The 13,746-nt window shown below is 35.9% G+C and overlaps 1 protein-coding gene across 1 annotated transcript in view; it reads right to left on the bottom strand.

The window, feature by feature from the left end:
* LOC126380208 (PDF receptor-like) overlaps positions 1–13,746 on the bottom strand; it is a 36,369-nt gene that overhangs the window by 18,171 nt on the left and 4,452 nt on the right. Inside the window, exons 4-5 of the mRNA XM_050029464.1 lie at positions 2,065–2,168; positions 966–1,131 (exon numbers count right to left, since the gene is read on the bottom strand). Of these exons, the coding sequence (XP_049885421.1) occupies positions 966–1,131; positions 2,065–2,168 (270 nt within the window). The remainder of the gene's footprint in view (positions 1–965; positions 1,132–2,064; positions 2,169–13,746) is intronic.

Here is a 13,746-nt window from a genome sequence, read left to right as displayed (position 1 = left end):
TATTTTTTGGTATGGTCAAATTATTTTTTCGTGCTCATTTTTTTTTGAGGCCGCTAGCTTGACGCACACCTTTTAAGCTATTTTTATGCCAATGCCACCAAAATGACTATTTCATCTATCCTATTCTAGTGTTCATACAGGGTGTTATTGACAACGTAACGAAAACTATGAGGGACGACTCATACCATGATTCTGAGTTGATATCAAGTGGAATTTTCCATCGCAAAAGTATGGAACTGAAAATAATTTTCATCATCATCAATTTAAGACCCACGCTCTTGTCGGTGCAGCAAAAATAATGGAAAATAATTTTATAAAAAATGAATTTTACAACGGTCTTCCACTTGATATTAACTCAGAATTATGGTCTGAATCATCCCCTCAGTATTCGTTACGATGTCACTAACACCCTGTATAATATTTTAAGTACGATTGCCCTACTTGTAAGATTTGACAGGTTTTATATGTTACAGAAGCATCTACCACTTGACCTTAAGCCAAAATCAGTCTAACAGGTTAACACATAACATAACCTGTCGACTACTTATATCAATCTTGGGGTAGTGAGAGATATCTATCGCAAGATGAATTAAGTACCCATACCTTACCGAGATTTCTGTTAGATAGGTTAGGTTAGTTTCCTCACGATGTTTTCCTTCACTGTTCATCACCTGATACTCAGCTAAGTATAAGTACAGGGTGTTAGTGGCATCGTAACAAAAAATTGACAGATCATGATTCTGAGATGATATGAAGTGGAATTTTCCGTCGCAAAACTATGGAACTGAAAATAATTTAAAAAGACACTAAAATTTTCTGAATCATGATATTAACTCAGAATCTTGATCTGAATCATTCCCCTCAGTATTGGTTACGATGTCACTAACAACCCTGTATTCCAAATATGAATTTTAGAATAAATGGTAATTGTTTTGGGAGCCGACTTATAAGTAAATATATCTCACCATAGTATCGATTCCAGCTACATAATCATTTTCAGTTGGTATCATGTCTCCAAGGAGGCTTCGGACGCGGATTTGGTCGACGTAGAGAATCAGTCGGATAGCAACTTGAAGCAGCAAAGCGAAGAACAGATGGATATGGATGCGGGTACGGTTGTTCTGGAGACTACTGGAAGAAAAAAAAAAACGTTAAAATCGTGTTGAGGTTTGGGCTAGGTGTTTTTGTGTACTATGAAGTGATGTGATTCTTGAGACCTTAGCCAAGTTGCAAACGATTACGACAATGAATAGAGACAGTGGTAAAATGTATGGGATTGAAGTAACGTGATATAGTCAATATTTTAATCACTGTCACTGCAGTTTTTCGTAGTCGTTCGAAACTTGGGCATTAAGAATTATGCTTGGGAAAGGAGTTTGGACCCTCATTATATAATTATCGGCGACAATAGATGGAGTAAGTGGAACCACACCATTCAGTGATCGAAATATTTTTTGTCATAGATAAACTAAGCATTTTCAAACTAAGCAATTAAACATAAGCATTTTGTACATCTTTGTACACGTGCGGTTTGTGGATCAGCTTTACGAAGCGTACATTCAGTGACCTGAGAGTGCAATACAATAATGCGTTCAGGGCGCTGCTGGGGCTGTCGCGACGCTGTAGCGCCTCCGGTATGTTCTGCGAGGCGCGTGTAGACGACTTCCACGCGATCATGCGTAAGCGCTGTGCGTCTCTGTTGCGCCGTGCGCGTGCCAGCCCCAACACCATCATGAGCGCATTGGTGGACCGGTACGACTCGCCGCTGCTGAACCGCTGGGTGCGATTGCACGCTGTTACATAGCTGCCCGCGGCTTCGGTGATTCGGGCCGGTCTCATGTGTTTTATTTTTGTGTTGTTCGTCTTTCGAATCTGTTACTAATACTAGGTTAAGCTTTTTGTTACTAACTAAATATGGACTAGTTTCCGAAATAAATATTTTGAATTTTGAATTTAAACTAAGCTAGATGAGCCACTACTTGAGGGTCTAGGGAACCTTCAAACAATAAAAAATATTGTTTCGTGTATGACGAAAATACGATAAAAAATAACTCTAATACTTACCGGTGAGTTGTGAAGATCATTAAAGATAAACAGAGAGAGATAAAAGACACCGTGAAGCCGACGAGTTCGATGTTCCGAGTAATTTGAGCGATGTAAAACTTTTGCTGCAACAAAATAGGCTATATTTACTAAAGTAGATAAAAGCGTTGTGTTCACTAGGCAACAATAAGGGAGATTCCAGGCTAGGTTACAAAAAAATAAAGATGGCACTATTCAGATTTAACGTGATAAATATATATTTTCTCATTGCTCGTGGTACATAATTAATCAAAAATAGAATATGCAGAAGACTATACAGGGTGTTAGGGACATCGTAACGAAAACTTTGAATTTCCCGTCGCAAAAGTATGGCACTGAAATTAATTTAAAAAAAACAAAAGAAATCATGTATTTTCCGACAGCATATTCCATTTGATATCAACTCAGAGTCATGGTCTGACTCATCCCCCTCAGTATTCGTTACGGTATCACTAACACCCATACTTACTTGTATGGCTACGTGTATACATGTACTTGTATTGGATGTTGACATCGTAACGAATAATGAGAGGGGTCATTCAGGTCATTATTCTGAGTTAATATCAAGTCGAATTTTCCATCGCAAAAGTATCGAATTGAAAATAATTTTAAAAAACTAAAACAAAATCATTAATTTTGCGACGGAAAATTCCACTTAATATTAACTCAGAATCACGGTCTGAATCATCCCACTCAGTATTCGTTACGATGTCACTAACACCCTGTATAGCAATAATTGTTGCGTGATATTTGGATCAGATACGTAGAGAATTATGTTGCTTCTCCTTTATTTTGATCAAAGTAATAGAAGGTGGAAGATGTGTTGTGTTTGACCAACGAGGTGATTTGAGGCTCAAGGCGGGTGCAGTAGGTACCTATGAAATCGCACCGGATTTCTGTGAACGCATCAATACAGACAGAATCCCAGCCGGAGCGTATCCAGTGCCTCTACGCGCCACGAGCTTAATCAATTTACGTCGTAACATTGCATTTCGCTAACAATGGGGCTACTCTGTAAGTGTTTCTATTTATAACCAGCCGTGCAGTTAATAGTATTAGTCGACGGCCTCTGTCCAGTGGTTGACCGCTGAGCTCACGATCCGGAGGTCCCAAGTTCGATTCCCGATGGAGACATAGCACAAAAATGACTTTGTGATCCCTAGTTTGGTTAGGACATTACGGGCAGATCACCTGATTGTCCAAAAAGTAAGATGATCCGTGCTTTAGAACACACGTTAAGCCGTTGGTCCCGGTTACTGCTTACTGATGTAAGTAAGTAGTCGTTACACGAGCCATGTCAGGGGCCTTTGGCGGCTCAATAATAACCCTGGTACCAGGGTTGATGAAGTTGGTAATTCACCTCACAACCCACACGGTAGAAAAAGAATAAAAAAAATGTGAATGTTGTTGTTTGTTGTGGTGTGTATGTGTTGTTGTTGTGTTGTGTGTGTTAATGTTGTTGTTGTGTGTGTGTTGTGTTGTAATAGTAATAAATGTTTCTTTCTTTCTATCTTTCTTAATAGTATTAGTCCGTTATGCACTGACCTGCTAATAACTAAGTATGCCTTAGGCATTGAACTAACATAAAGCCTAATGACACACCTCGTACACTTCATACAAACAATATCGTCTTACACAGACACTACACATTGACATTATCAACACGCGCAACTGTGTGTGTGACCCGTTAGGGCTGCCAATTACAATACCTAATTTAACCGTCATTACTTAGGTAGGTAGTACTTACGAAATATGTTTTTTATAATAATCAGTTAATATTTATTTATTTATTTGATAAACAAATCACAAAGAATAAATTTTGAACAAAGAAGGTTCACAAGGTAAATAAATTTAAGTACACTTGACTTAAAAAAAGCACTGAACTAATTAATTGTAAGTATTCACATTGTTTTTACATTCAGCACTTAGCCATGTTTTGATGAACAATCAACATGAAAAATAAATATTTATAGGCAATTACTGTGAGATCAAATATTCGATTTGGACGAGAGAACGTCGGGGTCCAATTTCAAAATTCGAACATATAAACTAAACAGATAAAAAATATTACAACGGTCCGCGCGCAACCTCACGATACAAGTCTAAACAATGTTCGATTGAGGTAAACCTCAGCCGCTGTGGGGAGTGGAGAGTTGCCGTTCTATACGTAGTATTAATCCTTGCTCTATGCTAACGTGGAGCCTAATGGTACCAACCAGCCGAAGCGAGGCACACGTTAGTGAATTCATCAAGGCCTAATGAAGATCTTTCCAAGCTACGTTGCCCAAAAACAATTTAGATGGCGTTGTACCGATTTTCGGAATTTCTCATTTTAGAAAAGCTTTTTACGATCCGTGCTTCAGAAGGCACGTTAAGCCGTGGGTCCCGGTTACTATACTCGGTGTTAGTGACATCGTAACGAATACTGAGGGGGATGATTCAGACCATGATTCTAAGTTAAAATCAAGTGGAATTTTCCGTCGCAAAATTCATGATTTTTTTAATTATATTTTTAATTATTTTCAATTCTATACTTTTGCGATCAAAAATTCCACTTGATATTAACTCAGAATAATGAGCTAAATCAGTCCCCTCAGTATTCGTTACGATGTAAATTACACCCCGTACCAGTACATACAGGTAGCCATACAAGTAGGTATGGGTGTTAGTGACACCGTAACGAATACTGAGGGGGATGATTCAGACCATGATTCTGAGTTGATATTAAGTGGAATTTCCTGTCGGAAAATTCATGATTTTTGTGTTTTCTTAAATTATTTTCCATTCCAAACTTTTGCGACGGAAAATTCCACTTGATATCAACTCAGAATCATGGCCTAAATCATCCCTCAAAGTTTTCGTTACGATGTCACTAACACCCTGTATACTGATATAAGTACGTACTTAGTCGTTACGTGAGTCACGTCAGGGGCCTATGGCGGCTCTATAATAACCCTGACACCAGGGTTGATGAGGTTGGTAATCCACCTCACAACCCATAGATAAAAGAAGATTGATTTGAATGATGTGTTGCTGTTGCAGTTTTATGTAATTTTTTCTCCTCAGCCATAACACCTTGCGATATAACGTAGATTCAAAAATGTAAGTATGATAATTAAATTGAATAAATGATTATGATTTCTGGTTTTTGGGTATAATTTCAACTCTATAGTATATACCATATAGTTAAAACTGTACCCGTGGTCGAACAGTTAGTTACCTATTAAACACAGAACCGTAAACGCACCATTTAGTGAAATCAGCCGTGTTAAATGATGAGCTTATATGAAATTCTGCTAATATTGTTTGATATTTCGATAATAATTAGGTATGGTTTTCTAATGCAATTCCCTTAATTATTAATAATCATCATCTCCCTAGTATTATTTTGTTTTTTCACAGGGTCCGCTTACCTAAACTGATGATTTGACAGGTCCGGTTTTTACAGAAGCGACTGCCTGTCTAACCTTCCAACCCGCGAAAGGAAAACCAATCCAATACAGGTTGAAAAATAGGTTTAAACAGGTTAGGCTCAATACAGGTTGAGGAATTCAATTCTCGGGAGTGTGGGTTTCTTCACGATGTTTTCCTTCACCGCTGAGCACGTGATAATCATTTATGATCCAAACATGAATTCGGAAACGATTTCGAACATCATAGGTTTAGGCCGATGCTGGCATGAAACCTACGACCTTACAGTGAGAGTGAAGCGTTTTTCTAACTGGGCTACTAGGGCTCTATATGTAAGCAATGATACTTTACATAATAAACATAAACAGCCTATACACGTCCCATTGCTGGGCACAGGCCTCCCCTCAATCAACCGGAGGGGGTATGGAGCATACTCCACCACGCTGCTCCAATGCGGGTTCGTGGACGCTAGTAGCCCGGAACCAACGGCTTAGCGTGCCTTCCGAAGCACGTAATCATCTTACATTTTCGGACAATCAGGTAATTTAAGACTACAATGTCCTTACCAAACAAAGGACAGTCTCACAAAGTGATTTCGACAATGTCCCCATCGGGAATCGAACCCGGACCGGAAATGCATTTCGGAGGTATGTGACCTAAACCTGTATTGGACTGGTTTTTCTTTCGCGGAGCGTAAAAAACCGGATCTGTCAAATCTTCAGGTTAGGTAAGCGGACCCTGTGAAAAACGGGATAACGCTGGATAGATGATGAATGTATTATTACATTTATATATTATTCATAAATAGTATATAATATACTGCTTAACCCAGACCTACCCTCAATCAACAAGAGCTATGGAGCATACTCCACCACGTTGCTTCAGTGCGGGTTAGATTAGGTGTTTAGACTATTATATATATCATGACTTTGGTACTGAAATACATTTTAGTTATATGCGCTGTGCTTCAATATATTTTATAGCTAAATGTAACTGACTAAAACCACAGTAAAAGGGTACAGTCTACTAACGTAACCACTTTAAAGTCTCCCAAGTAGCAACCGATTGTCTTAAATGAGAATTGTAGATATCTTGAAGGCAAGTAGACTAAATCAAACCCTTGTCTTGGATAAGTCTTATAGGTCTCCAAGATATCCCTCAAGATATCTTGAAGATACAGTTTAGTAAAAGTGGGCACATACTTTAACTCTTATACAAGACAGACTTAAGACAACGCTAAGTCAGACTTAAACCCTACTTTAGACAATGTTCTTGCATATTCTAAACTTAGAATTCTTGTAGTATCACTTAATACCAAGAATGTATACTTGAAGATATCTACAATACTTAGTTAAGACTATAGGATTGAATTGCACTGAGTCAATTGTAACTTAACGAAGTAAAACTTCAGGTCATACTAAAACGATTTTTACTTCACGCGTCTTTATTTTAGAATATAATGGCGAACATTTATATTAACACAAGAAATGAAGTCTGTAAGAAAATGGCGTCTAAAATATTTGTTAAGTTGTTTTAACAAAAGGTTATTCTGCCGTTTCACATACAGGAAATTATAAACGCATGATTGTTTCTCGTGTAAAATCGATAGAAAGTGTTAAAAAACAGAAGGGCCTTTAATATACCAGAAAAATAATAATAAAATTTGGATTGATTATACAGCAAATAAAAAAAATGGTGACATATAGTATAGAGAAATTCATTTTCTATTAATATGTGACAGCTGAACGCAGTAATTTTTACTACAACAGAAATATACATTAATTTACTTCAGTTTTTGACGATAATATTGTCAAAAAAATATTACATGTTTTCTTCCTGTAAGTGCAAAATGGCGTTAAGTAATATTTTTCTAAATGAAGTAAGACTTTAGAAACAATTGATTTCGTAAGAATCAGTTTAGAAAAGTAAAGTCAAGTTGCACTTCATCAAGTACTAGTTAAGATAAATTTTACTTCAATTGTCTAGGAGTATACCAACTTAAGACAAAAAGTATTTAGTGAATTCCTACTTAAAACTCTTATATCTTAAGTGATCCTCTATTTTGATTTAGTAAAGTAATGTCGTAAAATCATGTTTGTTTATTCTGTGCCAGAATCATCTATGTAACAAGTAACAATTAAAATCGAACAAGCTTAAAACCTATGGAAAGTATGTTTGTTTGAGAGGTAAGTTTTTCGACTCGTGGAAGATAAAAAAATATTGTTATGCTGAGTTCTTACTTGGATAGGAATGTGATTTACTTAATTATTTAATATTTATCACAATTGGAACTAACAAACATAAACTCAATTTGCTAATGAGTCTCCGCGCATACATTCTCATAGGTACCTACATGGTTCGCTGACGCAAAGTAGGTACGATCACCGCGCTTCTAATTGCCAAAACAATGTGATTATTGTAAAAAATTACGAGTATCCTTTGAATATTGTATACACGAAGAACCCTTGCAATTTGATTAACGTCGTGTGTGTGCGCGGTAGTTTCTAATCCCACCTAAAACATTATTGTTAAAAAAGGCGGCCGAATTCCCGATGTCTTTATCAAGCTAAAAAAATAAAGGAATCGAATCTAATGTCCACTTTAAATGCATTTAACCATACACAAGTGAATAAAGCTTAGTTAAAAATAGGTACATTTTTAAAATTATTAAAAGAAAGAATGAAAGAAGAAAGAAAAGTATCTAGACACGCGTTAGCATGTCAAGCCAAGTTCAAGAAATAGAACTGGCGAGCCGCACCGTGTGTATTATTACACGAACCATTTGGAGCCACTTTTGACCCCCTCATAAATAAAAACTTGGCTCATATATTGAAACTTGTGAGATACATATATAAGTGTTCTAAATTTCATAAGCTTATCTCAAACGGTTATTTAGATATGTCCAAAATCCTCATTTTTATCATTGACTGACTGACTGACTGACTCATTTTTATCAAAACTCTAACCCAGTTCCAGATGACCTAGAGAGTTAAAATTTGGTATGCAGATAGGTAATTAGATGAATATAAAGGAAAAAATAAAAAAACTGGCAACTTTTTAATAATTAGATTCCATCATGAACGCTTAACATAAATACCTAATTAGTGCCTGTACCTAACTATAGATGTAAGAATCAGTAAGTAATCAAAACTCATGACAGCCGGTCTTTTTGTGGTAGGTATGTAGATTAACTTAACATAACATACAATCACGCCTGTATGCCCTATCGGGGTAGGCAGAGCACTAAGTGATCATAAAACCACTTGATGCCACATTCGACAAGTACTTTAAGGGTAGGTAAGCAAGTTGGAACATGTGTTTAGCGGTGATAGGTTGTCAGCTTTTCGCCCACGATACAACACAACTCTCATCCATTTTACTGGCATATATATTTTTTTTAACTTAACGTGAATCTTAAACGAGCTTAATAGGTATTCAAATGTTTTATACCTATAAAGTCGACTTTTAGTTTTGAATTTGTCCTTTTAAAAGGACCCACGCGTTACGAAGATATGTACTTACCTACAATAAGACAGACCTTAGGCTACAATATATTATCTTATGTTATAAGAAGATATGATATGTTATACTGTTACTTATAAATAAATTTCAGGACTGACCATTGAACTTGGCACGCATTTAGATCTCACTTCTTTTGTCGTTGAAGTCAACAACCAAAGCATTGCATAATATTAAACTTGGCTCTCATTTCACATTTATGTTTTTGATTGGATTTATTTATTATTAGACTAATAGGTACCTAATTTTATATTTGAACTTAGCAGGTTTTAATATAAAACTCGATTTTTCATGGTGTAGTCTTGCCGTGCGCTTAGACTAGGTTAGACTAGCTTAGTCATTTTTGAGAAGATTTGTGCGAGACGTAGGTACCTGGGCCGCCACACGCTGGATCGGATTTGAAAAACAGGAATTTACGATTTTTTTGCCAAAATTAAATGATTGTGTTATACCAATCGATATAAAAAAAAATGATGGCAATGAAGAAGATATCGCATCGCTAACAAAAACAGTGGGATGTGCATTATCACAGGTAAATTTTCTGTATTTAATATTCTGCCTTCGAAAACCACCAGATCCTTTTATTATTTGGTCTTCATCCATCTTTTTGCTTGCTTCTATTTCGATTTTATCGTCCATTGAATAGACTTTTCTTATGTTTTACTTATTGTAGTCAAAAAAGAATAAAACAGTCTTGTATAGGAGCAACAAATAATAAAAATTGCCTTAAGTATATCTAGGCAATCAATTTTTACTTTACAAGACTAAACTGATACTTCACTAAATCAATTTAGTGTTAAGTGAGCCTTTAAATAATCTGAGTAAAGTAAAAGAATACTTGTAGACTTAACATTAGGCTGAGATAAGACTAAATAGTTTTGTGAATACTTAACTTGGTTTTGTGTATTCTAAATTATCTAAAGTAGGATTTGTTGAAAACTATATAGTATTAAAGAAGGAAATGAATTTATGAAGTCCTAATAAGTCCTATTTGATTTGGATAAATCTCACTTTAGCTAAAGTTTAGACATATATGACTTAATCACAATTCTTGATTGCTACTTGGGAATTCCTATATCGTGTGGGTTGTAAGGTGAATTACCAACCCCATCAACCCTAGTATCAGGGTTATTATTGAGCTGCCAAAGGCCCCTTACATGGCTCATGTAACTACAACTTACTTACATTAGTAAGTGGTAACTGGGACCAACGAATAACGTGCCTTCCGAAGCACGGATCGTCTTACTTTTTGAACAATCAGGTGGTCAGCCTGTAATGTTCTAACCAAACTGGGGCTCACAAGTGATTTTTGTGATATGTCCCCGCCGGGATTGAACGTGGGATCTCCGGATCGTGAGCCCAACGCTCAACCACTGGACCACGGAGGCCGTTCGTGTTTATGATAAAATCTGAGCTTTGACAGTGGTTAAGCACATAAAAGATAAGATAGATTCCGATTCCAGTACATTCCATCTAATTTTATTTTATACCTGTCATTTTCTGATCCACCGAAAAGGAAAGGGACGGATAATCGTCAGACATAAAATTTATGGAACACACGTTAATTTTAGGCAGAAAAAAACCTGTCCCCTAAAATTTTAACCATCCCCGACAGAATTAACACGTTACATCCCTTTCCTTTTCGGATAAGAAAATGGCGGGTATAATAATATAAAATAAAAATAAAAAGTGCCTGCAGGAATCGGCACTATCGGTACCGATACTTTAAAACTGCCGATATTGTAGGTTGCTAGGTTACTAACGTCACCTATCACAGTATAGTTGTGTGAGTATCCACAACGTCGGTTTCAATAGAGACGGCGCGGCGTCTCATGACATTTCTCCTTTATTGTCTGTTCAGAGGTTCGATACAATATATATAATTTGTTTCCAACAAGCGTTACAAGTTCTTGGAAACTACCTACACAGTGTTTAAACTATTAAATGGAAAGCACTGTTTAGCACAACAAAGGATTAGTTTTAATACCTACTTTACTCCTAGAAAATTTTCAAAATACGGCGGGAGAATAAACTGTCTAATATTATAGTGAAAATAAAAAAAAAATATTTCTGGTATTTGTCACTCATGGTAATAAATATTACATTCCGTGCTTAGGAAGGCACGTTAAGCCGTTGGTCCCGGTTACTACTTACTAATGTAAGTGAGTAGTCGTTACATGAGTCATGTCAGGGGCCTTTGGCGGCTCAATAGTAACCCTGACACTAGGGTTGATGTGATTGGTACTCCACCTCACAACCCACACAATAGACGAAGAATTTTACATGCGGAATAGATATGAATTCATATATATACCTACAGAGTGTTAGTGACATCGTAACGAAAACTTTGAGGGATAATTCAGGCCATGACTCCGAGTTGATATCAAGTGGAATTTTTCGTAGCAAAAGCATGGAACGGAAAATAATAAAAAAAAAAACACTAAAATTATCATGAATATTCCGAGAGGAAAATCCACTTGATATCAACTCAGAATCATGGTCCTAATCGACCCCCTCAGTATTTGTTACGATTTCACAACACCCTATCTACTTGTATGTGTTTGTACAGGGTGTAAGTAGCAAATACTGAGGGGGATGATTCAGCTCATTATTCTGAGTTAATATCAAGTGGAATTTTCCATTGTAAAAGTAGGTATAGAATTGAAAATAATTTAAAAAGAAACGGAAAAAATACATGAAATTTGCGACGGAAAATTCCACTTGATAGGTATTATTAACTCAGAATCGTGGTCTGAATCGTCCGTCAAAGTTTTCGTTACGATGTAACACCTGTATATATACTCTAAAACGTCGAGACGAGAGATATGTCACTGTAATCTATAAAATAATAAATCATTATAGTGAAGTGACAATGGCCCCGATTCCTGCAGGCACCGCCTAATTTTATTTTAGGTTATATCCGTCATTTTCGTATCCGTCGAAAAGGAAAGGGACGGATGATTCACAGCTCTTAATTTTAGGAAGAATGAGTAAATTAATGTGTCGGGTTATTGACTGACGTAAAATTTTTAGACGGTTGGTTTAGATTTGTGCTTAAAATTGACGTGTGTTCCATAAATTTTATGCTTGTCGATTACCCGTCCCTTTCCTTTTCGGCGGATAAGAAAAGGACAGATATAACTTAAAATAAAATTAGATGGTATTTACAGGAATTAGCACCATTGTCCTGCCTAAAATTAGTGATGTTCCTTGTACCTAATCGATCGATTTCGTTCCGTCTATCAATATGAAAGCGTGTCATGGAATCATAGGAGGTAGACGATGTACTAGACGATGCAAAAAGTTAAACAAAAAATAAAGACTGAATTAATTAAGAAAATCCCTTAGTATCAGACAACGGAAGAGCGTTGCCGCGGGCGGTCACTAGTCAAACGAATTAAATTCTAAACACAAGCAGTGTTATTACAAAACGAATACTAAATGATAAACTAGGTTTAAAACCCATGCGCTGCTGTAGCACATTCTGCATAATATAATCATTATAATATGTATGTTTTTGTCAATTTTTATTTTTTTAACCTGTGTTTCCTAGGTTAGTGTAAGTTTCCTAGGTCAAAGAAAAAAAATGAATAAAGACTAATAAATAAAATTAGAAAAAAATATAATAACAGATAAAATAATAATAAAATACTTATAAATAAAATAGAATTATGACTAATTACTAAATAAAGACTGATCTAAAGGTACAAAGGCTAAAAAACGTTTTCATTTTTCTATTTAACTTACTTATTTGTGAATTTTAATAAAGAAAAATGTTTAGTAATAAGTGGGACATTTTGTCACGTTTTTCTATGATGTCACAGGTTGCTTGATCATACAGATTCCACAGGAATTTCTTGTTTAGACATTTAGTTAAAAGCATGAAAAGAAGATGAAAGTTACAAGGATCCAGACAGGTATTTCTCCCCAGCCGCGCCACTGTGAGTCTCAGAGATTATACGTAGTATGTAATCAAGCAATAAGAACATGGATAAAAGTGTGGAAACTACTACTTTACGAAGTACTTATCTGCCATGCTCCAATCTTGTTCATCTAAGCTTTAATAAGAAGTTATTTTTCCTAATCCGCGAATTGATAAATGTATTGAGTTTGGTTTTGGAAATAATTTATTTTGTATGTTTGTGTGTTTGAATTGAATACTTATTGTTGATTTTATGTATAAGTTTTGGTACTAACAACATAGCACGTAGTTAATTTGCAAGATTTACTAACAAATTATGGTCTTTGTCTGATATAAATAAATAAATAAATTATTACAAACAACAAATCGCATATATTGTTTGTGTACTTACTTATTAAAATAAATCTACCATTTTTAGTACCTTATAATTTCAAGTAAACAAATCAAATGTAATGTAGCCGTTGGTCCCGGCTATTAGCCGTAAAAACACCTCCACCAACCCGCATTGGAGCAGCGTGGTGGAGTATGCTCCATACCCTCTCCGGTTGATTGAGAGGAGGCCTGTGCCCATCAGTGGGACGTATATAGGCTACTTATGTTATGTAAATCAAATGTATATGTCGTGGCCAGATCATAGAATTGACCATTTCATGAAATGATCGACCATTTCATGAAATGGTCGTATTTCATGAAATGGCCAACTTCAACTGACCATATCGTTGAAACGTCAGCGTTTAATGATATTTCCATCCACATTTGGCCATATCATTAATGTAGGGTGTCCATGATAAGTGGTGTAATAAAAACGCGAA

This window comes from Pectinophora gossypiella, chromosome Z (assembly GCF_024362695.1).
Source record: "Pectinophora gossypiella chromosome Z, ilPecGoss1.1, whole genome shotgun sequence".
In the NCBI taxonomy this organism is placed as follows: Eukaryota; Metazoa; Arthropoda; class Insecta; order Lepidoptera; family Gelechiidae; genus Pectinophora; species Pectinophora gossypiella.
The sequence above is the reverse complement of the archived record's forward strand: the minus strand, read 5'-3'. Positions and strand labels throughout refer to the sequence as shown.